General features: G+C 48.5%; 1 protein-coding gene across 1 annotated transcript in view; it reads left to right on the forward strand.

Annotated features, from left to right (window-relative positions):
- The first annotated feature begins 264 nt into the window (after positions 1-264).
- col18a1 (collagen type XVIII alpha 1 chain) overlaps positions 265-27,279 on the forward strand; it is a 166,776-nt gene continuing 139,761 nt past the window's right edge. The window contains 1 exon segment of the mRNA XM_033023498.1: positions 265-412. Coding sequence (XP_032879389.1) covers positions 265-412 — 148 coding nt within the window.

The following is a 27,279-nucleotide window of genomic DNA, read 5'->3' on the forward strand; positions in this document are numbered from 1 at the left end:
TGGTGTCACAGCGGTAGACTCGCGTCTCCTGTTCATCGGCTTTATTTTTATTATTTGCTTTCTCCCAGTTGTGTCCCCATCCCCCTTTTTTTAATTATGTCCAACTCGTGTCGTCGTCCCGACACGCTCGTTTTTGACACGGACATCGTCCACCGCTGGACTGTCTTCCAGCGCGACTATGAACACTATATTGCAATCGCTCATCCTGATGCCACTCCTGCTGTACAGGCTCACCTGCTCCTCAACCTGGCTGGTCCGGAGGCCATGGAACACTATGCCTCGTTCGAGTTCGCCCCTGGTGAAGACCGTCGCGACCCGGTATGTCTCATGGCTAAATTCACTGCCCTCTGCGATATCCCTACCAATAACATTATCGAGCGCTTTAAGTTCTTCCAAAGGCGTCAGATTCCCGGTGAGCATATAGACGCTTTCATTGCCTCTTTGCGTCATACGGCTCGGCGGTGCCGCCTTGAAACGATAACCCCGGACGAAATAATCAGGGATGTCCTGGTCAACGGTCTCCTGAACTCTAAGCTGCGTGACGAGCTCCTGATGAAGCCTGATCTAACGCTAAGGGAAGCTATGCATGCCGCTCGCATGGCCTCTGCTGTTGGCTCCGTATCTCAATCGGTGTCCCAGGACATCAACTTCACCGGTACTGCTGGCCGCCGGCGGATCAATGGCCCGCCATGCCAGGGCACCGCCGCTGCGCCCGCTAAGGTCACCCCTCGTCGCTGCCCAAATTGCAATTTCTCTTCCCACCAATTCAACGTTTGCCCAGCGCAGGGTAAAACTTGTAATTCCTGCGGGAAGCTGAACCACTTTTCTGCGGCATGTCGATCCCGTGGGAAACCTGTCCCTGCTCCAAGAAGGAGTCTAAACAACCTTGTGGACTCTGATAGCGCGCCTGGTTCCCAGTACCAGTTGGATGAACTCCCTGACTCTGATACGAGCTCCTCCCATGGTGATTCAACTGTGTTTTCGCTTTTGGGTGCACCTGCCATGGTGATTCAACTGTGTTTTCGCTTTTGGGTGCACCTGCATTGATAACGGATCCCTCTGTACATATTACTGTGAATGGACACTCCTTCCCTGTGAAGGTCGATACTGGTGCTTTTGCCAATGTTATGTCTGTTAGCCTCTTCAAGCAGATAAGATCTGGGGAGAGGGTTACTCTCGATGACTCCCGCCTTCATGCCTATGGGGGAGGTGTTCTGGTCCCTGTGGGGAAGGCCACGTTTATCTGTACAGTTCTTGAGACCTCTCGGCCCCTCACTTTTCTCCTGCTGGATTCTCAAAACGTCACCCTGCTGGGCGCCTGTGCATGCCAGGACTTTGGCTTAGTCTCTTTCCACCGCGACATCCACCTGGTGCAGGCCCCCATGGACCCCCTGAGCGAGTACCCCGACCGTTTTGATGACGTTCTGGGCAAATTGCCATGTGCTTACAAAATCGTTGTTGACCCGGGTGTCAACCCGGTGATTAGACCGGCCCACCGCATTTCTTTTGCCATGAAGGGCCGCGTGGAGTCCACACTACGTGACATGGTGGCCATGGGCATCCTCAAGGAGGTGAGCGCTCCCACCCGGTGAGTCTCCACCATGGTCATCGCTGCCAAGAAGGACACGAGCCAGATCAGGATCTGCATCAACCCGAAAAACCTGAACCTTGCCATCAAGTGCCCGCACTACCCCATGTGGACAGTGGAGGACGTCGCTGCACAGGTCGGTCTGGCCACAGTCTTCTCGGTCCTAAATGCCAAGAGCTCCTTCTGGCAGATCCCTCTGGATGAACGTTCCTCCTTCCTGACCACCTTTATCACACCCTTCGGCAGGTTCCGTTTTCTCCGCATGCCTTTTGGGATCAACTCAGCAAGCGAGGTTTTCCAGCGCACCATGGAACAGCTGTTTGCCGGGTTGCCGTGCGCTATCATCGTGGATGACATCCTGGTTTACGGGAGGGACGTCGCTGAGCACGACCTGCACCTCCGCCAAGTCCTGGACAGGGCTCGTGAGATCAATCTCAAACTCAACCCGAAGAAGTGTCGGTTCCGCGTTCCGGAAGTCACTTACGTAGGTCACGTTTTCACGGCCGGGGGACTAAAGCCAGACCCCCAGAAGACGGCAGCGGTCACCGAAATGCCCGCTCCCACCGACGTGCCCGGCCTGCAGCGCTTTCTGGGCATGGTCAACTACCTGGGGAAGTTCATACCCGACCTCAGCGAACTGAGTGCTCCCCTGAGGGAGCTGATCAAGAAGGACAATGCCTGGGTCTGGCTCCCGCATCACCAGTCGGCATTCGTGGCCCTGAAGTCCAAGCTCGCACGCACCCCGACTCTCAAGTTCTTCGATCTAAACAGGCCAATTGTCCTCACTTGCGATGCATCTCAGTTCGGCCTCGGTGCCGCCTGCCTGCAGCTCCATGACGACCAGCAGCTGCCTGTTTCCTATGCTTCTCGCACCATGACCCCTGCTGAGCAGCGCTACGCTCAGATCGAGAAGGAGCTCCTTGCCGTGGTGTTCGCCTGCTCCAAATTCAAGGACTACATTCTGGGCAACACCTTCACCATTGAAACTGACCACCAGCCGCTGGTCTCTATCTTGAACAAGCCCATCCATGTTGCCTCTTCCCGTTTGCAGCGGATGATGCTGCAGCTCCAGCGTTTCACGTTCCAGATTGTGTACCGCAAGGGCAAGGATATGTTCGTGGCCGACACATTGTCCCGTGCGCCGCTCCCTTCCGTTGCCCGCCATCCATACGAATCGTCTGACCTGATGGTACTGAACGTTAACATTGTTCCCTCTTGGCAGATGCAGTCCCTGGTCAAACACACTGCCGCTGATCCTGCCCTGCAACAGCTTGCGGGCGTCATCCGCCGTGGCTGGCCTGACCGACGCTCTTCCCTGCCGGCTGGTGCCGTGCCCTACTTCCTGGTTCGGGATGAATTGGTGCTGCACAACGGCGTGATGGTGAAGGGTCACAAGGTCGTGGTGCCGGCCGCGCTGCGGGATCATTACTTTCAAACCGCCCACAACGGCCACCCCGGGGTTGAAGCCACTTTGTCCCAGGCCCAAAGCCAGTTTTACTGGCCGGGCATGGCTCAGGACATCCGGGACAGGGTCTCCGCCTGTGCTGCCTGCAACAGTCTCCTGCCTCATCAACAGCGCCAACCTCTCATGCAGCAGCCGGCTCCCGAGTTGCCGTGGATGGCTGTCGCCACTGACATATTCGAATGGCGTAGCAAACACTTCCTGGTCCTGGTGGACTCCTACTCCAGCTGGTTCGAGGTGGACCAGCTGTCTTCCCTCACGTCTGCTGCCGTCATCGGGAAGCTTCGCCGCCACTTTTCAACCTTTGGGTCCCCGGTGGCTCTCCAATCCGACAACGGCAGCCAGTTTACCAGCGCAGAGTTCGGCGCCTTCGCCGCCCATTGGAACATTCGCCACATCACCAGCAGCCCTGAGTACCCGCAAAGCAATGGCCTTGCGGAGCGCGCTGTCCGCAGCGCCAAGGAGCTGCTGGAACATTGTCGGCTTTCTCATTCTGACTTCTACATTGCCCTCCTCAACCTCCGCAACATTTCCCGGGACCCCGCACTCAGTTCGCCTGCCCAGCGCCTCATGTCCCGCACCACTCGCCCTCCTCTCCCGGTCTCTCAGCAATCCCTCAAGCCCACGGTCCGGAGCCCTGCCGCTGTCAAGGAGCGCATCATCGAGAAGCAGGCCATCCAGAAGCGCTCCTTTGACAAGTCGTCCCGTCCCCTTCCCCGTCTGTTCCCAGGCCAGATTGTCCGGATGCAGTCCCCCTCCGGTCACCACCGGCTGGCCGTTGTCGTTGGCAATGCTGACTCTCCCCGGTCATACCTGGTTGACTACGAGGGCACCGTGTACCGTCGGTCCCGCCAGCACCTGCTGCTTGTCAACGAGCCTGCTCCGCCTCCCGCAGACCCGTTTTCACCGCCTGTCCCTTCCCCCCTGCCCGAAACTCCTCCTGCCCCTGTCACTGCTCGCATGCCCCGGAAACTGCCCTCTCAGCTCTCTGTGCCCCGCTCACGCCAGCCTCCTTCTCCTGCCTCACCTGCAGGTATACCTGTTTCGCCTCCCCGTTCTCCTCCTTCCCCTGGGCGCTCTTCACCCGGATCTCCCGTCTCTGTCCCTGCCCCCGTCCCTGCGGCTCCTGCGGTTGAGGGGGAAGGCGGGTTGCGCACCCGCTCTGGGCGGTTGGTCAAGCCGCCTGTCCGTTACGGGGTGTTTGAGTAGCCTGTATCATTATATGTTTTAACTGTTCCCTGCGCGGTTTCTAATTCTAGCGTATGAGCCGTGGTCGCTCTGTGCAAGTGCAATACTTTTGTTTCCAAGAGGAAGGATGTAGATCAGTGCATGCTCCTTTAACATAGTGACCTCACCACTACTAACCACTCCCCATTGTCTCTTGTATAATTGTAGCTTCCCCACCTCCAGCTCTCTCTCTAGCTCCAGTGATGACCACAGACGGCTAGTGCATAGTGTGTGTAGTGCTTATAATAAAGTTATCTAGTAAAAGACTTTGTGTGACAAGCAAGTCATTTTACACACGGTACGAGTTCATTCCAAGAGTTCTCCCGAGTTTGCCCTGATTCGAACTCGGAGATTTACGGTAATGGCCACTCGTTGGTACTCGGGGCTCTCGTGGACATTTTTCATCATGTTGAAAAAACTTCACGAGTCTTCCGGTGCTTACCTGCCGTTAGCGAGTCTTCCCGAGTACCTGCTGTTAGCGCTAAGAGACGACCCCGAGCTCCGACGTACCCGCTACGTTCATTCTCCGTGCTTACCACGAGTTTGATATTTTTTAAACTCGGGAGAGCTCTTGGAATGAACTCGTACCGTGGGACAGGCTTTCAGACTCCCTCTCTCTCCATGCCACAGATTCACTCTTTATCTCTAACCCCACTCCTCCATCAACCCCTCCATCTCTCTGGGAATCTCGTATCCTGTCTCGTATCATCATTCATACTAGTTGAGGCGTAGCCCGTTCAAGTCTAGGCTCTTTCCGTCCTTCCTCCTCTCATCACTCGCACACTCCCTCCTCGACTCAACATCCCCACCCCATCTCTCACCTCCTCCCCCTCTCTCTCCCCCCTCTCTCTCTCTCTCTCCCCCCTCTCATGCTTTCTATCACTCTCTCCCAACCCCTTCCATCTCTCCCCGTATCCCTTTTACGCTCCCCACACAATCCCAATTATATCCCTCCTCCCATGCCCCTATTCTCCTTCTCTTTCAAATCTAACAGATACATTTTCTTTCTGCACTAAAGCAATGACAGCGGCTGCAATGTCTGCTAAGTGATGACACGATTGGATTTGGTGGTAATTTGGTTATTGAAGTGTGGCAAGGTCGTCAGTTACAGGGTTGGGAAAACTGTCATGAACGGGAACAAGATGCGGGAATGAGATATTGAGGGATCAGGAATGCAGGGTGAAATGAGTTCAGGAAGTTCAGCCATAAATGCGTGAACCATCTCACAGAGGGGCTGAATGTCCTACTTTTTTTAATACATCCTTGTATAGGTTTGGAGATGGCAGTGAAACACTGAGCCTTGCTTGGAAAAATGTCAATGATGCCATGCCCCAACCTCCCACCGCCAGGTCAGGCAGCCTCCATGAACTGAGAAAGAACCACCATTTCAGGTGGATGAAATATTCAGCCAGGAGCTCTGTTTCTCTCTCTGCGGTTACTGGTTGCCCCTCTGGACATTCACAAGAACTTTGACGACACACCTGAGTGGAGAAGTGGGAAGTGGCTTTCCCCCTGACCTGGGGTTTAGGGTCACATGAAAATGTGAGGCGGGTGAAGACCACCGACTGGCTGCCCACAGTATAACATAGAAACGTAGAAACAGGTGCAGGAGTAGGTTATTTGGCCCTTCGTGCCAGCACCACCATTCAATATGATCATGGCTAATCATCCAAGATCACTATCCCGTTCCTGCTTTCTCCCCATATCCCTCGTTTCCGTTAGCCCTAAGAGCTATATCTAACTCTCTCTTGAATACATCCAGTGAATTGACCTCCACTGTTTTCTGTGGCAGAGAATTCCACAGATTCACATCTCCGGGTGAAAAAGATTTTCCTCATCTTAGTCCTAAATGGCCTACCCCTGATGCTCTTGTTGCAACTGGGAATAAGGGGATGGGCACGGATGGGCAGGGTGTTTGTGTCGTGTCGTGTCGTGTCGTGTGATCCTGACTGTATTCCAGCTCATAATAGTGAGATACAGCTGTGGTCTGTCAGCAACTTGCACTCCAGCAGCTCCCTAATAAAACACTTGTTATTGTGTCTGCCTGGTCTAATTGGAGGAGACTTTTCCCATGTGATTTTTGGGTGTTTATACCACTTGGAACTGAAATGTTGGATGTGCGCAGCTGACAGAAATAGAGCCTTTGCGGTTTGCGTCCTGTGACTACACAACAGAAGCTCTGTTCAGTGCCTGCCCGCCTAGTACCCGTTCATGCTACACCCCCCCCATCACTGCTTCACTCACACCCAGACTACACAGCTCCACTCACCACCCCCTCCCCTGCCGCCTTTGCTCCCCCTCCCCCAACACCCTTCCTCTCACTGATTGTTATTGCAGGAAACCTCTTAGGGGTGGCACAGAGATCTGTACCGAGTTTGTACATTCTCCCTGTGACCACGTGGGTTCTCTCTGGGTTTGCTCCGGTTTGTAGGTTAATTGGCTTCTGTAAATTGTCTTTAGTGGGTAGGATAGAACTTGTCTAGGGGTGTTTGCTGGTCGGCGCGGACTCGGTGGGTCAAAGGGCTCCGACTTAAACCTTCCTTCTTCTAGTTTTGCCCGGTGTTCTTTGATGCCAATCTAGATGTGTGGTGAGGAGTGGAATCTTCAATTTGACTCTCCTCCCAACCATGACCCAGTGGGCGTTGTTTGTCCACCACTCAGAACATGGCACAGGGTGGCACAGTAGTGTGGCGAGTCATCGCCTCACCATGCCTGTTACCTGGGGCCAGTCCTGACCTCGGGTGCGGTCTCTGTGGAGTTTGCATGTTCTCCCTGTGGCCACATGGGGTGCTCTGGTTTCCTCTTTCATCTAAATGATGTGTCGGTTGCTAAAAGATATTTGGACATTGTCAGTTGGCCCTAGTTTAGTTTAGAGATATAGCATGGAAACAGGCTTTACAGCCCACTGAGTCCACACCAACCATCCATTCACACTAGTTCTTCGTTATCCCGCTTTGTCACCCGTTCCCTACCCACAAGGGGACAATTTACAGAGGCCAAATAACCTACAAATCTAAACGTCTTTAGGATGTGGGTGGAAACCAGAACACCCAGAGGAAACCCACTCTGTCACAGGGAGTATGTGTAAACTCCACACAGACCGCAGAATTGGTCAGAATTGAATCGGGCTCTCTAGCGCTGAGAGGCAGCAGCCCCACCAGCTGAATCATTGTGCCACCCCTAATGTGTAGAATCTGGAGGGAGTTGATGGGAATTTGCACAGAAGAAAAATGGAAATCAATGCAGGATTAGTGCAATGGGTGGTTGATGATCGGCATGGGCTCAAAGGCCTGTTTCCATGCTATATTTCTCTGACTCTGAGGTTGGGAAGACTTCACAGTCAATAAATTTAATCCTCCGTGCTGTTTTGGATTTAATTTCCATTTTCTTTGTGTGACCCATTGCAGTGGGGGTCACGATGACTTTAAAAACAACTGTAAACACTTTTTATTTACATACTTGTAATATTCCTTGCCTTGAAAAAAGTCTCCTGAAAGCTGCTAATGTCCAGTTTTAATATCTTGCAAAATAGGGAAGAATGAGAGTGGTGATCACATTGAAACATGCTATACTTTTACAGGGTTTTTGACTTTAGACTTTAGAGATACAGTGCGGAAACAGGCCCTTCGGCCCACTGAATCCGTGCCGACCCCGTACAGTAACATTATCATACACGTCAGGGACACTTTACAGTTTTATCGAAGCCAATTTACCTAGAAGCCTGTATGTCTTTGGAGTGAGGGAAAAAACCGGAGCACCCAGAGAAAACCCACACGGTCACAGAGTGAACGTACAAACTCCATACAGACAGCACGTGCGGTCAGGCTCAAACCTGAGTCTTTGGCGTTGTGAGGCAGCAGCTCTACCACTGCGGCACTGTGCTGCCTGCTTGACAGGGAATAATGCTTCTCCTTGACTGGGGTATCTACAACTAGATGAAGGGCCTGTCCCACTTGGGCGACCTAATCCGCGAGTCCAGAAGAGTGCTTTCGACCTTCAAGCTCGAGGGCACTCGCCTGGAAAGCCTCGAGCATGATCGACCGGCCGCGTTGAAACCATGAGCTGGATCGACTGACTGCACACGCACGCACGCACGCACGCACGCACGCACGCACGCACACACACACACACACACACACACACACACACACACATCGCGAAGGTGGGGGCCAGGGAAAGCGGAGGAGCGCTATCTGCGTGATGAAGAGGAAGGTATACGGCTGCCACAGAGTACCGTAAGTCCTTTAGAGAGCGCGGAGGGTGGGGGGGAGAGAATGAGAGGAAAGGGAGACAGAAGGGGAGGAGAAGGGGGGGAGAGAAAGGGAGGAGAAGGGGAGAGAAAGGGGTGGAGAAGGAGTTTAGACACTTTTAAGAAGTTTAATAAAGTTTAGCGGGCATTTTACCTACCGGTAGGTCTCTCTAGGTCGTGAAACTCCAATGAGCCAATCAAAATGGCCGGTCAGCGAAGGAGATGGCCTACGGCTGCCCTTGACTCCCTGTAAGTAAATAGTGACCCCACTCCACTGCACTATGAGTGAAAAAGACCCATGCCGACCAAATGTTACTCGCGGAAACATTTTTCAATATGCTGAAACATTTTCCGCGACCTAGCTGATGCCGCGAGTAGGATGGAACCTCCCTCGAGCATGAAGGAGAGTTCCAGCCACCTCATATGACCTCCTAGGACCTCGTGTCGACCATGCTGCGAGTTTGAGTCCAGGGCAAACTCTTCTAAACTCGCAGCTTACGTCTCCCAAGTGGGACAGCCCCTTAAGGAGTCAGCATTTTAACACTGAGATGAGAAGAAAATTCAGCAAACATGAAATAGTTTTGTCTTGGGGTAACACAGTGGCACTGCTCACCAGCTGCTGCCTCACAGCCCCAGTGACTCGAGTTCCAGCCTGACATCAGGTGCCGCTTCTGTGTAGTTTGCGCGCTCTTCCTGTGAACACATGGGTTTCCTCCTGCCACATCCCAAATACATGTGGGTTAGTAGGATAATTGGCCACTGTAACTGGCCCCCAGTGTGTAAATGAGCGGTAGTATCTGGGAGGGAGTTGATGGGAATGTGGGTGGAATAAAATGGGATTAGTTTAATGTGCACTTGCTGATCAGTGGGGAAGGAGTAGCTCCATGACAGGCCATTGCAGATAAGTTAACTTTGTGTTGAACTCTGCACAGCCAGAAACAGCTGGCCAGGGGTGAAGACTTAATTCTCCAAGGAGCGTGGAAATAGATCTTTACACATTTGTTGCAGTGAATCCATGCAGCACTGTACAAACCAGTTTCAGATGGTAGAGGCCCAGTGTATCCTGTGGGAAAGCCCCCTGGGACCTGCAGTTGGATCCCACACAGGGCATTGGAATGAGGGTCTCTCCATTTGCCGGCAGATTTCACAGTGTAAGCTGATTCCGCCACCACCTGTGGCTGTTGCTTTGGCTGCCATGCTCCGGAGCTCTGGAATTCCTCAGAGAGCCTCTTCGCTTTTCCACACAGCTCATTTCCTTCAAGGCGTTCCCTCGGTAACCAAGATCTTGACCTCTGGTCACACAGTATCTCCAATGTGACTTCCATCATATTGACCGTTAACACTTCTGCTCAACGCTTTAGGGTGATTTACAAGAAGGGATTTGTTTTTTGTATTTGGCGCTTTTGTGTTCTTTCATAATGCCCAAATGACAGCACTACTGATTGTAATGTGACCATCAGGCTATGCACAACAGGATCCCAAAGTGTGAATAACCAGATACTGTTGTCGGAGGGATAAACATTGGTCTGGACACCTGCAGTATCATTGCCACCCTCTGTCTCTTCTGATCCGAGACGGTGCCCAACCTAGGCGACTATTGGTGTGCTGGTCACAGAAGTGGATCTGCAATCATACATTACAATTGCTCCACACTTTTAAATCTATCTCTGTACTGTGAATGGCTCGATTGTAATCATGTATTGTCTTTGGCTGCTTAGCACGCAACAAATGCTTTTCACAGTACCTCGGTACACATGACAATAAACTAAACTGAACTGAATTCAACTCCCGCTGATCTGCTCTAATCTTCCCAAAGGATCTTCTTCATGGAAGAACCTTCATCCATAAGTTGGTAGCTCCAACAGTGAAACCCGTCAATCTTGGGTTTGCTGGGAACAGGAGCAAGCCATCTTTCAAATTCCAAACCCTCTCTTCTGCAGAGGTAGGTCAACCCTACCTACTTTGAAGGTTTCAGGTTCAGGGGTAGCAGAATACTGAAGCTCTCTCAAGCAAAGTTCAACACACATGCAAGTGTCTAGTCATGAAAAGCCCTGTAGCACAGGTGAACTGCACCTGGAGGTCGTAAGTGGCAGTGGAAGTAACAATATAGAAATATGTCCTTCTTCGAACACCCCAAGGTGTTCCAAAAGTTTCTTGATTCTGGATCTCCAGTGGATTGGAATATCCTGAATGTAATGTCCCTTAAGCAGGACAGAAAGCATGAAACTACAGCCCTGTTAGCCTTGTATTAGATTAGAAAAATGCTGGAATCCATTATTAAGTAAATATTAGCAACAAATTCGGAAAATATAGTGCAGTTATGCAGAGACTTCATGGTTTTATAAAAGGAAACCTGAGTGCCCTAGAATAATTCATCACAAAACAGGCCCTTTGGCCCAACATTTCCATGCCGACCATCACGTCATTATCTATAATATTTTCATTTATCAGCACTTGGTCTGTCGGCTAGTATAGATTTGGTGGGTTTACATGCTCAGATCCAGGGATTTTTCTTCCAAGAATTTTGTGATCGGGAGTTTTTACATTTCTGCCATTTTTATTTTCATTCTGCTTTTTAGTCGCCTTGATTTTGACGAGGTGTTTGAGTCTTTGCAATCTGGACTGATCTGAAGAGACCGGCAAGTGTTGCCCATCAAAGAATGTCCATGTTGAGGCCACAGGATTTTGCGGAAGAGATCTGCTGAAATAGTTTCATCTTGAACCGTTCTAACTCAGCTACACGACAGGTGGGGGCGGATCTGGAACTGATGCTGGCGGTTTGTGGCTGAGCCATTCCACCAGCCTACCCGCATCATCCCAGTCAGATTTGAGCTGGGCTGTTCTCAAGTGTCCACCGCTGGTGATTCCAGGCAATTAACCCTAAAGCGAGGAATTTACAGTGGAGATTAACCTGGCACCCAGGGGAAGTCCATGGGAACACAGGCAGAATATGCAAACTCCACACAAATGGCATCGAAGGTTAGAATTGAATGCAAGGGAACACTTTTTCTCGAGAGTTGTGAGTCTATGGAATTCTCTGCCTCAGAGGGAGGTTCTTTGGATGCTTTCAAGAGAGAGCTAGATAGGGCTCTTAAAGATAGCGGAGTCAGAGGATATGGGGCGGGCAGGAACGGGGTACTGATTGGGGATGATCAGCCATGATCACATTGAATGGCGGTGCTGGCTCGAAGGGCCGAATGACCTACTCCTGCACCTATTGTCTATTGTCTATTGAATCTAGGAGCACTGAGGGTGCAACTCCAATGTGCCTGAGTTGGATTGATAATATATTCAGCAGATAGCTCTGCCATTTTCCCCTAAATTTATTCTCCCTTAGTTAGTGTGAAACTGTCTCATTAAATTTAATTGGCACTGCGCCCAAAATGAGAATAGCCATCAACTGGACATCTATTACAGTGATCGAAACCTTCTTTCCTTCTCAAAATATTTTTTTATTTTCTTGTAGCTTTGCCAAGGATGAAGAAAGTTTTCTTTTGTGGTGATGTGTAGACTGGATTACATTCAACTTAATCGACCAGCTGATAAGGATTGCTAACACTAACAGAACAAGTGATTTCCCATCAATATTTACTTAATGGGTGCGTTTGAACCCTTTAGAGTCTGCTTTCTTCTGTTCTCTGGTTCCTGCTCCCTTTATCCAAGAAATGAAATGCTAAGATGTCACTCTCCAAACTGGAAGCTCGTTGGAGACCTCAGGGTTGTTACTCTCAGGGAAAGGGGGCGAGCGCTCCTCTGTCATCAGTGCATCTTCCAGATGGGAAGTCCCTTTTGGTCCTGCACAGATTGAAGTGAAAGGCGCTATGCAATTTTTTGAAACAGCCTAGAACTTCTTCTGTTAATCCTTCCTCACCCAACAACCCCAGAAAAGAGTTGGTTATAGGAGATGCTTGGGGAGTGTAAAATGTGGTAATTAGTAGCTGTACCCATAGGATGAAGTTGGTGTGGAATATCTGGTACATTTGGAAGCCATACATGAGATCTCACCAACCCTAGTCGGTTCTCCTTGACACTTTCCTCTTCTTATCAACCACCTTCCCCTAGACAAGTCCGATCTTGAGTTTACATCCTAAATATCAATCGCGCAAGGAAATGTATTTGTTCATGGACTGTGAACGTCACTTATTGCCCAAACCCTCAACAATGCATGAATAGTTTGGCCCAGTTACGTGCTTAATGGGCCTGTCCTACTTAGGCATTCAAGAGTTCTCCCGAGTTTTCCCCTGATTCGAACTCGGAGAATGTCCATAGCGGGTCCGTAGGTGTTCGTGGATGTCTCGTAGCGGCTCGTACAAGTAAAAAGTAACAATTTTTTTCATCACGAGAATTTTTTTACTTCTGGACATTTTTCAGTGTTGAAAAAACGTCACGAGTTTACCGGATTTCCCGAGTACCTACCGTTACTCGTACGAGCCGCTACGGGACATTCACGAACTCCTACGGACCCGCTACGGACATTCTCCGAGCTCAAATCAGGGGCAAACTCGGGAGAACTCTTGATTTACCTCGTACAGTGGGACACGCCCTTAACTCTGCTTTTCTCTCCACGGACTCTGCCTGACCGTCTGTGTTTCCAGCATATTCTGATTTTGTTTCATATTTCCAGCATCTGCACGGTCTTTTGCTTACTCCAACCCTGTGCCTGGGTGGCCAACTACAACTAGAGTGAAGGAAGCAGGGGAGGTTCTGCAAGTTGCCAGGGTTATAGAATTGGAGGAGAGTGGAGATGAGGAGACACAAGGTCACAGACAGATCAGGGTGAGCATTTGAGAGCTGAGCACCAGCATATGAAGTTTTTCAGCACTTTGTAGATGGGGAATTCTGATAAACATATCAATAACACAAACGCACAATGTTAAACCACAAGATCTTAAGGAATGCAAGTGGAAATTAAACACGTGTCTGGAATGGCTGTGCCTTTTGTAGTTTGATATCGGCCTAGCTATCATTGTTAAAAAACACAAACAAAGACATATTTATGTCTGACAGTGATGTGCTAAATTATTCCACACAAAGCTCCAGGCACACCAAATTACTGGCTGTAACAGGATACGCGATTTCATCCTGGTACATCTGCTGTAATTATGTCAATTTGCAGTGGGTATCTTTGAGGTGTAGGCTGTGGAATGAAGATTATTGTATTTAATCTAATTCCTCCTGCTCTACTCACGGGTAATTTAAATGGGAAAAGAATGAAACACATTCCTTACTTTGTCCTGCACCTGTTATCATTGATCATATGAACTCAGGAGTTGATAGGTGGGGAGAAAGAGGGTAGTTCTTATGTCGAAGAAACATTTAGACAGGTACATGGATAGGACAGGTTTAGAGGGATATGGGCTAAATGCAGGCAGGTGGGACTAGTGTATATGGGGCATGTTGGTCAGTGTGGGTAAGTTAGGCCGAACGGCATGTTTGCACACTGTATGAGTATGACTCAGATAGCCCACCACAAACGCCAATGTGCCAAAAGCCTTTTTGACCACCCTATCCACCTTCAAGGAGCTATTGTATGCACCTGCACTCCTAGATCCATCTGCTCTACAACCCTTCCCAGAGCCCTACCATTCACTGTGTAATTCCTGCTCATGTTAGACTTCCAAAATGCAACATCTCACATAGAAACATAGAAACATAGAAAATAGGTGCAGGAGTAGGCCATTCGGCCCTTCGAGCCTGCACTGCCATTCAATATGATCATGGCTGATCATCCAACTCAGTATCCTGTTCCTGCTTTCTCTCCATTCCCCCTGATCCCTTTAGCCACAAGGGCCACATCTAACTCCCTCTTAAATATAGCCAATGAACTGGCCTCAACTACATTCTGTGGCAGAGACTTCCAGAGATTCACCACTCTCTGTGTAAAAAATGTTTTTCTCATCTCAGTCGTAAAAGATTTCCCCTTTATCCTTAAACTGTGACCCCTTGTTCTGGACTTCCCCAACATCGGGAACAATCTTCCTGCATCTAGCCTGTCCAACCCCTTAAGAATTTTGTAAGTTTCCATAAGATCCCCCCTCAATCTTCTAAATTCTAGCGAGTACAAGCCAAGTCTATCCAGTCTTTCTTCATATGAAAGTCCTGACATCCCAGGAATCAGTCTGGTGAACCTTCTCTGTACTACCTCTATGGCAAGAATGTCCTTCCTCAGATTAGGAGACCAAAACTGTATGCAATACTCCAGGTGTGGTCTCACCAAGACCCTGTACAACTGCGGTAGAACCTCCCTGCTCCTATACTCAAATCCTTTTGCTATGAATGCTAACATACCATTCGCTTTCTTCACTGCCTGCTGCACCTGCATGCCTACTTTCAATGACTGGTGTACCATGACACCCAGGTCTCGTTGCATCTCCCCTTTTTCCTAATCGGCCACCATCTCCCATCTCCCTGTATTAAATTCCATCAACCATTCCTCAGCCCACCAAGATCTTGCTGCAATTTCTGACAACCATCTTCAGCATCTGCAATACCACCCACTTTTATATCATTGATATAGATGACAAACAGTAATAGACCCAGCACCAAACCCTGAGGCACACCACTAGTCACAGGCCTCCAGTCCGAGAAGCAACCAACCTCTGCATCCTTTCATGAAGCCCATTTGCTAGCCATTCAGCTATCTCTCCTTGGATCCCATGCGATCTAACCTCCCAGAGCAGCCTGACATTGTGGAACCTTGTCGAATGTATTAGGATGGGGAGGAAGAACACGGAATGAAAACAAAGGAAATTCTAATCCATCCAACATAAATTGGAAAGCATGGTCCTTAAAAACATGTAATGCAATCTACTTGTTCGCCATCATAATGTTAATTATAGGCAGCTAGTTTACATACAGTAAGATTCCCGCAGCAGTAATATAATAGGGAGCAGATGAGCTTTTTATGGAATGTTTTTGAAACGATGTGTTGACCAGATAGGTTGGAAGAAATCCCTGTCCATCGTGAAACAATGCCACTGTATGGTTAACAAAGACCTGAAGGGCCAAACAGGAACTTTCTTAAACACCAATCTCAAACCAAAAAGCCTGAAGATCCTAAAAGGGGGGAATATCGAATGGGCTGAAGAGTTTTGATACAACTTTGCATAAAGTTAAAATTAAATTATTTAGGTTTCTTTGCAGTTTAGTTCAGAATGTGCCAGAGAATGTGCCAAATAAGCTGCTTAAAGAGTCCAGTGGGTATTGCTATTAACATTAGTTTATTATTATCATGTGTACTGAATTACATGTTTTGTGTGCTATTCCACCATATCATATGTACAATCAAACCATACACAATTTATTGCAATAGAGACACAAGGAAGTACAAATGCTTGAATCTGAGCAAAGCACAAAATGTTGGTGTAACTCAGTATGTCAGGCAGCATCAGTGGAGGGAATGAACAGGCAATGTTTCGTATTAGGACCCTTCTTTAGGCTGACAGTTAACTGTCTATTCTCTCCACAGATGCTGCCTGACCCATTGAGTTCCTCTGGCACTTTGAGTTTTACATGGAGTTGGGGGTTTGAAAGAGTGGAGCAAATGTGATGGATGATAATAGACCCTCTTCTGGGATCAGCAAGCAAAGAACCACCATGCTCGGGCACCATTTTTGCAGAACATAGGAGAAAGTATTTTTTACAAACATTATGCTCAAAGTGGCCCAGATTTTCTAAAGAAAGTGGTGATCCTCATCTATCTATTCCTTGAGGGATGCACAGAAGATAAATTACACTGGTACACAAAATTGCTGGGGAAACTCAGCGGGTGCAGCAGCATCTATGGAGCGAAGGAAATTTCCTTCGCTCCATAGATGCTGCTGCACCCGCTGAGTTTCCCCAGCAATTTTGTGTACCTTCGATATTCCAGCATCTGCAGTTCCCTTTTGAACAGATAAATTACACTGACTGCGAATTATTTCCATACATCAATTTATTTTGTACTTTGTAAACCCTGATCTATTTGTTCAGGTGAGGAAAGGGAAAATGCAGCAAATGCAACATGTGCAACATGGGCGCGTGGCACTGAACAAGCAACCATGCATACTCAACCGGGAAGAAATAGTACCTCCTTTTGATCTGCAGACTGCACCCCTGCTGTTTCCCTTGTGAGGGCAGAGGATCGTTTAGCCAGCCTCTCCACCGTTTGTTACAGCTCATATCAGGCCTGAGTCTGCATTAATCATTTCCTATCTTCTGTCACTCCATAGCCTGCCCACTGAGTCTGGGATTATGTTGATCCTAATCTTTTCTCATGCTCTGCACAAGCTGAGGAGCATCCCTGCCTAATGAGGATGCATTTTTGGAGATTGTAATGTTGAATGTTTCACAATGAGTACAAGCAAAAAGAATTTGAAGAGGGGCCCAGATATTTCTTCTGTAATTTCGGCAAATTTCCCACTCACTGGCAGCTGCCTTGAGTTAATCACAAATATGCACTTGCTGGCACTCACCACCCAGTGTATTTGCTCACTATCCCACGCCCGTTCCTTCTGTTTCAATCTCTGGGAACTCTCAGGATTTTGAAAGGTCAGGGGGCAGTGAGACCCTGGAGGTGTGCATCTTTAAACAGTGCCCAGCAAATGCTCTCCAGGAATTGTCCGCAGTGCAGCTTGTTGCAGTGATTCAAGACCATCCTCCCTACCCTGGAGTGAAGAGAGCAGGAGAGAGATGCAAATCATAGAACCCCCATATAGACTTACAGCCCTTCCACCATTAACTCTGTGCAGGCACTATCTCCCCACCACTCCCCCTTTTTTATATAAGAATTTACTGGAGTATTTTTGTTAACCAGCCATTAACACAGCCATAAAGTATGGTAATTGAGAGAGGGTATCCCTTAACGGATTGATAGTTGGCCATAACTTCCAATCAATCTTGCAGGCTCCAAAAGGTGACGACCATGTTGACTGTTGTCTCCTTCTTTCTGTGGGAAGTTGTCTTTATAGATTTTAAAAGAGTCCAATGCTTTTTCTTTCATTTCAATTCAATCTTTCTTTCATTCAATAGACAATAGACAATAGGTGCAGGAGTAGGCCATTCGGCCCTTCGAGCCAGCACCGCCATTCAATGTGATCATGGCTGATCATCCCCAATCAGTACCCCGTTCCTGCCTTCTCCCCATATCCCCTGACTCCGCTATTTTTAAGAGCCCTATTTAGCTCTCTCTTGAAAGCATCCAAAGAACCCGCCTCCACTGCCCTCTGAGGCAGAGAATTCCACAGACTCACCACCCTCTGTGAGAAAAAGTGTTTCCTCGTCTCCGTTCTAAATGGCTTACTCCTTATTCTTGAACTGTGGCCCCTGGTTCTGGACTCCCCCAACATCGGAAACATGTTTCCTGCCTCTAGCATGTCCAAACCCTTAACAATCTTATATGTTTCAATGAGAACCCTTCTCATCCTTCTAAACTCCAGAGTGTACAAGCCCAGCTGCTCCATTCTCTCAGCATATGACAGTCCCGCCATCCCAGGAATTAACCTTGTAAACCTATGCTGCACTCCCTCAATAGCAAGAATGTCCTTCCTCAAATTAGGGGACCAAAACTGTACACAATACTCCAGGTGTGGTCTCATTAGGGCTCTGTACAACTGCAGAAGGACCTCTGTGCTCCTATTTCCTTTCTATTTCTCTTGCTGCACTTTAATTGACAGTAACTAGTCAATTTCCTTTTTTATTCCTTTGCTATTCTTTCCACAAAACAATGATTTAAGGAGACGGGTTCGTGGTCTGATTGTCCTATTGATTCCCAGATTCTTTGCTGCTCTCCACAGTCTCAGACTTCCATATCTTCCTATCGCCACCCCTTTCTGCCTTCCACAGAGACCACTCCCTCCGCAACTCCTTGGTTTGCTCATCTCTTCGCACCCAAACTACCCATTTGCTGGAGATGTTACACCTGTCCTACCTCCACCCTTGCCGCAATCAAGGGACCCCAGCAGTCCTTCCAAGTGAGACAGAGGTTCACAGGCACCTCCTCTAATCTCATGTACTGTATTCAGTGTTCCTGACATGGCCCCCTGTACCAAACGTAGATTCAGCAACTGTTTTGCTGCAACCTGCGCTGGTTCACCAAAGCCTACTGGATCTCTTGATTGCTAACCACTTTAAACAATCTTTCTATCTGGGCCTTCCAAAGTCAGAATGAAGCTCCACTCAAACTGGAGGAACAGCACTTCATATTCCACTTTTGTAGCTTAAACCCCAATGGGTATGAACATTACATTCTCCAATTTTGGAGAACTACAAACCCCCTTACCCTCCCCTTCCTTCCCCCATTCCCCCATTTCCTCCCCCTCTCTCCCCTGTGCCCCACCTGGATTCACACCTATTTCTCCCCTCCCCTTCCACCTACATTCCTTCCTCTAGCTTCACAATTCACGACTCTGCAATCTCTGCAAAACACACCGTGTTTTCATCTCTGGCCTTTGTCCAACCATCTGCCGACCAAAAGCTTCCATCATCTGCATCCACCTTTTAGTTGCCAGGTATTGTACTGATCCTTCTCTATTCTTAATTTTTTTTTCCCCCCTCCACAATCAGTCTGAAGAAAGATCCCGATCCAAAACGTCATGTACCCATGTTCTCCAGAGAGGCTGCCGGACTCACTGAATTACACCAGCACTTTGTGTCTTTTTTAATCTTTCCCGGGCACTCTTTTAACTGTTTCTCTCTCCACAGATGCTACCTGGCTGTCTGTGCATTTCTACCATCTTCATTTTAAGTATTGGTATACATCATCGGCAATATTTGTACTTACATTTGACCCTGTCAAGTATATTTTCTTACTTTGCTCCCATGTTAAAATTGTAGCATAGCTTCAAGCTGCAATTTGTGTACTGCAGAAAAAGAGTGTTGAGAAAACAAAGGCATGTGTTGCATTTAATGCAAAGATAGCTTTACTTTACCAAGGGAGGGCTGTGGGGGGATCACGAGGTCAAAGTTGCAAGAATGTATAATTGACAGTGGGTGACAAGCTATGTCCTTGCACAACTGGTGCAGATTTTGTGCAAAGACTTGTGTTTCGAATCCAGCCATGGACATTTGGGTTCAACTAAATCTAAATGAACTTGAACAATCCTAGGGAATGAGTTTGGAAGGTGTTTCCTCAATTGGATATCTCTGCAAGAAGCCTGAACCCTTTACATTTGATTATAATGTACACATGCATCAGTTAATGAAACACTTCTTATTAGTCTTACACTTATTCCAGACACTGAACAAAGCAATTAAAAGTAATTACAAGTTTTAACCAGGCATTGCAGATTTAGTCAGTGTGTCTGCGTGTGTGTTTGTGAGTGTATATTTTGTTTAAATATTATTCTTGAGCCAGACACTGCTACCAGACATTCTTGACTTCAAAGCAAGAAGAAATGTGTAAACACGTCAGGAAGTAAACACCCGCCTACCGCCACCACCACCACCTCTCACAGCGGACATGACCGATTCAGTGGCCCAGAGTTTGGAGTTGAGGCAAGGTTGAGATATAACAGCAACCTGATGCAACTGATCCAATGAGGATGGCGGTGCCTCATCCAGTTTAGTTGAGAACATGCAAACTCCACACAGACCGCACTTGAGATCGGTATTGAACCCAGGTCTCTGCACTGCTACTGTGCCCTCACCACCATTTAAAGACCAGTTCCCAGGGTTATCTCATTGTTGTCTGTGAGGCCTTGCAATGCGTAACCTGGCAGCACCGTTTCCCTCATTGCTCTTGAAAATATATTACCTCGCATTACACTCAGGAGTGATTGATTGACAGAATCTATGAACCGCAGCCAAGCTGTTCCCACCATGGTGGGCCCGTGTTCTAGTTCCCAGTGTCATTTGGCATCAGCATCCTCCGTCAAAGCCCACACAGCATCAGTGGGAACGTTTGGGATGTTTAGATGGGACCCTTCCCCACGGCATGGTCCAGCTGGAAGCTGCAGGATGGCGCGGCGTTGATGTCCTGAATTGACATTCGTTCCACTCCAGGAAGTTGGAGGAACGATTGGCTCAGTTCTCCCACACAGATTTAGACGGTGCTTGGCCAGCATTCCCAAAATATTCTGGGGATATCCTGGGAACGAGCAAGTGTTCTGGCAAATTCCCACTACAGAAATTGGGGCTTTGCCTGAGACTTTAGCGCAATGTGGAATTTACATTAGAGACGCCTTAAATGACCTTGTTTTAACATTTTCATGTATGAAGATGCATGGACTGATTAAAGGCCTCTGGAGAGACCAGCGCAGAATGATCCCAGGTTCAGTTGTAGTGTTGGGAGGAATGACCCTCACTGGACCCCACCTAAGAAATATCTCATTGGTTCTAAAGCAAAGCTAGTAAAAGATGCTAGTCTCTCCAGGAGAATTTTTATTTCGTTTTCAATGGATCAATGGTGCTTTTATTGTCACAAATGCCAACACACAGTGAAATTATGTTCTTAGTAATAGTCCAGAAGAGTATTGCTATACCTAAGCACATCCCCAATTTGCAAATTGTACAGTAATAGTCCACTGATTCCACATGCAAGAGGCACCATGTTTTGGCACCATTTTCAAAGTCCAATTCGTGCTCTAGTTAATTTGTTTCATTTAAAAGTGGGGAGAAGAAAGATCAAACCATGAGTCATGAGTGGGTGCGTGACATGAAGTTGACTGGAATGCAGCAGGATCGTATCTATAATTTCGATAAGGCTTTCCGTACATATGATTTAGTATTTAGCCATGTTCTTTTGCAAACTGATCTGCAGAGTTTTTGTAAACCAGCATCTGCAGTTCCTTGTGTGTAAATTTCCAAGCGTTGTACATTGTGGTAGCAACGTGCCCTCCGAGGCACTCTCCATTCTCAATGAGAACTCCTAATGCCCCTGTCCCACTTAGGAAACCTGAACGGAAACCTCTGGAGACTTTGCGCTCCACCCAAGGTTTCCGTGCGGTTGCCGGAGGTTGCAGGTGGTTGCCGGAGGTTGCAGGTAGTGGAAGCAGGTAGGGAGACTGACAAAAACCTCCGGGAACTGCACGGAAACCTTGGGTGGGGCGCAAAGTCTCCAGAGGTTTCTGTTCAGGTTTCCTAAGTGGGACAGGGGCAATACCTCCAGTGTTTAGATATAAGGGTGACTTTTGCCTTCCACTTAGTTATGGGCAACAGCATGCAACGTACAGAACTGGGATATTATCAGAAGAAAACAGTATTATTTAAATGGTGCAAAATTGCAAAACGTTGATGTAGAATGGAAACTGCATGCCGTTGGCCACTGGAAACTAATAGGCAGACAATTAAGGCACAGGAAGGCACAGGGGTGTAGTGGGTAGAGCTGCTGCCTTACAGTGCCAAAGTTCTGGATTCTTATTCTGACCTCCACTAATGACCGTGTGGAGTTCGAATGTTCTCCTTGGGACTGTGTGGGGTTCTTGTGGTTCCTTTCCACATCCCAGGTCATCTATTTTTTTTTAATATTTTTATCAAAATATTTATTCAATTATTAAAAAATAATATTTACACTACAATAAAACAAACCAGGCAAGGAGCAGCCCCTTTAGATATTCAAACAGTGGCTACAGCCTCACGCACTCCATGTACATGTGGTACACAGACTCTTCCAGCCCGCAAACGTGGCAGGCGGCTGGCGAGTCTGAACCGCGAGAGAAACAGATTGCAGGGAACACCTCGGTGCAATACCCTCCACCCCAGGTCCCCAATGTAGAGGGGGAGAATCCTTGCGTAGAGGGACCCCCACCGGGCCCCCCCCCCCCCTCGCGACCGGAAGGCAACACCGACCGCCACTTTTTTTTTTTTTTTTTAATCAAAAAATTTATTCAATTATTAAAAATAATGTTTACACTACAATAAAACAAGCCAGAATCCACCACCATAATACAATACAAACATGTATCCATAATAAACTACTATACAACTATGATACAATCCTTATTGAGGATACATTCAACACCCTGCGGAGCCCAGCGGTCCCGGAACTCCCTCAGGGTGCCCGCAGACAGGGCGTATTCCCTTTCTAATCCCACCCGGGCACGGACGTAACCCCGGAAAAGGGGCAGGCAGCTGGGTCGGGTAGAGCCCTCCACCGTCTGGCGCCATGACTCGCGGATGGCCAGCTTGGCCAGGCCCAGGAGCAACCCAACCAGGACATCTTCAGCCCTACCCTCTCCCCTACGCACAGGGTGTCCAAAGATGAGGATGGTGGGTGAAAAATGCAGCCAGAAGGCAAGGAGCAGCCCCTTTAGATATTCAAACAGTGGCTGCAGCCTCACGCACTCCATGTACACGTGGTACACAGACTCTTCCAGCCCGCAAACGTGGCAGGCGGCTGGCGAGTCTGTGAACCGCGAGAGAAACAGGTTGCAGGGAACACCTCGGTGCAATACCCTCCACCCCAGGTCCCCAATGTAGAGGGGGAGAATCCCTGCGTAGAGGGACCCCCACCGGGGGCCCCCCTCGCGACCGGAAGGCAACACCGACCGCCACTTGGTGTCCGGACGGTGGACCAGGGCGAGGAAGTGCAGGGTGTGGAGGAGGAGCCTGTACAGGACACGCCTCCCTGCGTCTCGGAGGGAGACGAAGGGTGTCGAGGAAAGGCGGCTCAAATTGTGTGGGACCGGCTCCCGGGATGGATTACGGCACCTGGGTCCGATGAGTACTTCCGGCTGAACGGGGGCTTGCTCAACCACAAGTACTCCACACGTTTGAGCCCCCCCGACACCCGGTGGGGCGGGACAAGGACCGGCTGCTCTCACGCCCAGGCCGTCACCCTCCGCCGGCGGAGGGGGGGCCCGGTCAACGGCAACCAGGTTCCAGACTCTCAACAAGTCCCTGTAGAAGCGGGCATCCCCATCAGGACCGCACGGCTGACGCCCACCATCGGGATCCGCGTACCTCCTTGAAGGCAGCGGCTCCGTTGGAAAAAGTGCGTCGCCAGCACGTGCCACCTGGGAGGATCAGGTCATGTATATCGGTAGGTTCATTGTCCTAAATTCATTGTCTAAATTGTCCCTATTCTATAGGTGAAAGGGAGAATAAAGAGGGGTTTGTTGGAAAGTGGGGAGAGTTAAATGGGATTAGTGTAGGGTTAGCATAAACGAGTCCTTGATGGTTGGCACAGATTCTTCGGGCCAAGGGGCCTGTGCTGTTTCACTCTTTAAAACCGTATGAAGCCAAATGATAACACAGCAAACCCTCGCAAAAATGGATGGGGGAGGGGGGGGATGGTGATTTGCCGATTACCCGATGTCACTGAGTGAGGGAGGTAATGTTTGATGCAACACCGGGAGCGTTGTTGTTGGGGGCTCAACAAGCAGGAATTCACAGGCCCGGGAGCTGGAAAGCCACCAGCCCCACACGTGATGCGCCAGCGATGGGTCCAGTACTCATGACTCCATTGTGCTGCTCGCTCTCTCCGCTCCCGCAACTGGAAGCACAATGCCTGGTGTTGGGTAACTGGCAGATGTCCACTATAACCAAAATCCGCTATGTAGAGGTCATAAGAACATAAGTGATAGGAGCAGCATTAGGCCATTTGGCCCACCAAGTGTACTCCGCCATTCAATCATGGCTGATCTATCTCTCCCTCCTAACCCCATTATCCTGCCTTCTCCCCATAACCTTTGACACTTGTACTAATCAAGGTCCATTATCGCGAGGGTTTACAATGCAATCAACTGAAACTCAAGTACAAAAGGTAGAGCAAAAGAGAAGATACAGGGTGCAACATTTAGCATTGTGGCGCGTCAGTTCCATAGACAAAGTCCAATGCCCACAATGGAGTGGAGGTAAACCGGACAGTGCCCTTGTTTATGGAAGGACTGTTCAAAAACATGATAACAGAAGGGAAGAAGCTGTTTATGGGTCTGATAGTGAGCACTTTGTAACTTCAGAACCTTCTGTCCGGAGGGAGCAGGGTGACGAAGGAATGACCTTGGTCAGACAATTCTTTGATTATGTTAGCCACTTTTCCGAGGCACCGTGAAGTGTAGATGGAGTCAGTGGTGGGGAGTTTGGTCTGTGTGATCGACTGGGCTACATCTACAACTCTCTGCATTTTCTTGCTGCCTTGGGCAGAGTTGTTCCTAAACCAAGCTATGATGCAACCAGACAGTATGCTTTCTATGTGTAGGAAGGAACTGCAGATGTTGGTTTACACCGAAGATAGACACATATGCTGGAGTAACTTAGCGGGACCGGTAGTGTCCCTGGAGAGAAGGAATGGGTGATGTTTTAGGTTGAGACCTTTCTTCAGACTGAGAGTCAGGGGAAAACGGAATGTATGCACCATGGTGCATCTGTAGAAATTTGTAAGGGACTTTGGAGACAGGCTACATTTCCTCAGTCTCTGAAGGAAGTAGAGGCAATAGAGTTCCTTCTTGGTATCTTGGATTTGGGAGGAAACCAGAGGACTTGGAGGAAACATCGAAGCCCCTTTCTCTGAATGCGATTAGAATGAAAGAGTGTGTGAGGAAATGGTGACTTTTGAAAATTATATTCTAAACAAAGTGGGAGACTATTTGAAAGTCTCAATAACCAAGTCCAAATATGACTGAGTCAGTGGAGAAGTCAAACAAATAAAGACTTCTCATCAAAGAGGAAACGCAAAGCCTTTTATTTTACATGCTCCCTGAACCCATCAGTGTTTACATATTTTCTCATCCATAATGGATTCCCCTTGTGAACCCTGCATTACTTGCGATTCTGTGTCGGGTCTTGTTGGATTGTCTACAGATCTGTTTTGACAGGATAACTGCTCAGATTTCATTACAGGCCCACCCTGTAAATAACTGCAATAACCGCAGTTGTTCTCTGATCACTCACCCCCAATTAGTGGAAAATGTTTTGTCTTTTATCATGTGAGGGCTAGGGAGCAAATTACAATCAAAGCAGCCAAATCATGAAGAACATTGTTTTCTTCTTTCAATCTTGCCTTTAATTTCCTTCACCCTTTCACCTTCGTTCTTTCCCTTTTTAATCTCTCCCTCACCTCCTCTTTCTTCCACCACCCTCTCTTCTCTCTCACCCTCTATCGCCCGTTACTTGCTTCTCACTTTCTCCACTCTCTCACTCTACTCTCCCTTTCCCACACTTCCCTCCTTCACCTCCCTCTTTCTCGTGCCCTCTCTCTCTGCACTTTCTACCCATCTCTCCTACTCCTTCACTTGCCCTTTCTCTAACAATTCCTCCTCCAAGCTCTCTACTCCCTCTCTTACTGTTTTTCAATTCTCAGTATCATCTAACCTTCTCCAACTTTATCTTCTATCCCATTCCCTCTCCTCCCTTTGATCCCTCTTCTCCCTTTCCCCTCCTCTCCCTGTTTATCTTCTCTCTTCCTCCTTCTTCCCCTCTCTCATTCATCTCTCTCTCTCTCCTCAGACCATACCGTTTCTTTCTTTCTTTATCCTTTTTCTACCCTTTTCTCATTTTCCTCTCCCTTGTCCCCTTTTCCCTACTGACCATCCTTTTCTCAATCTCCCCTTCCCCCCTTTCCCCTTCTACAATACAATACAAAATTATTTGTCACATGCACAAACTAAGGTACAGTGAAGTAAATTTGCCAGCAGCGATACACTTAAAAAGAACACACAATACACAATAGAATTTAACACAAACATCCACCACAGCATTCTTCACTGTGGTGGAAGGCAATAACGTTCAGTCAGTTCTCCTCCTTTGTTCATCCGTGGTCGGGGCCATAAACCCTCCGTAGTCGCCGCTACGGACGGCCGGATGTACAGGCCCTCTCGTCAGGATGTTCGAAACTCCGATGTCGGGACGGTCGAACACACTTGGATTGCCTGAATCGGCCGCTTTCTTACCGGAGACCGTGACTTCAAGATGTTATAGGCCGCAGGCCGGCGATCGGAGCTCTTCTCCGGCAATCCCCGCCCGCGGCTAGAAGCTCTGCAGACCACAGCCCCACGATGCCAAAGCCACCAATCCAGCGATCGGAGCACTCCTTTGTGGCGACCCCCAGCAAGGGTTCGTCCCGCTACCCAATGGAAACGTCCACGCTGCGCCCGCTGCTGAAGCTCTGGGCCCGACTCCGGGAAAGGCTGCTCCAATCCCAGCTGTTAGGTGAGGCGGAGAAGCGACTGAAAAAGTCACCTCTCCGTCGAGGAAGTGACTGAAAAAATGTTTTCCCCCTTTTCTCCCCCACCACTCCCCACATAAACATACCGAGAGACACTAAAACAAACATTTGAACATATTAAAAAAAACAAAAAAAAATATGATTTCTAACTCTTCTCTTCATCCTCCTGTCATATACCACTTTTCCCTGCTCCCTCTAACCCCTCTCCCCTCCTCTCTGCCCATTTGCTTCCCCTCTTGTTACCCTCTTTTTTCCATTCTCTCTCTTCATCTCTCTCTGTTCCCTCCCTCTCTCCCCTCTCTCTCTCTATCCCTCTATCTCTAACTCACTCTTGTGAATCAATCACCAACTCTCTTCCTCAGCAGACAGTGGAAGGAGTGGTAGCCCGAGTGAGAGGTGGATAGATACTTGATTAATAAGGAGGTGAGATGTTACCAGGGCTGTTCGGAATATGGAATTCCAAATATAATCATATCAGCCATGTAATGATTAAATGTCAGAATAGGCTTGAGGAGCCAAATGGTCTACTGCTTTTAATTTGTATGGTTCAACATCCTCCTTTCTCTTCCCCTCTCTCAGCCCCTTTACTCCGGTCCTCCCACCCCTCTATTAACCTCCCTCTTACCCCTCTATCTCACCTCTCCTTCACTCTCACTCCCTTCCTGCTTTTCCTG

This window comes from Amblyraja radiata, chromosome 7 (assembly GCF_010909765.2).
Source record: "Amblyraja radiata isolate CabotCenter1 chromosome 7, sAmbRad1.1.pri, whole genome shotgun sequence".
Lineage (NCBI taxonomy): Eukaryota > Metazoa > Chordata > Chondrichthyes > Rajiformes > Rajidae > Amblyraja > Amblyraja radiata.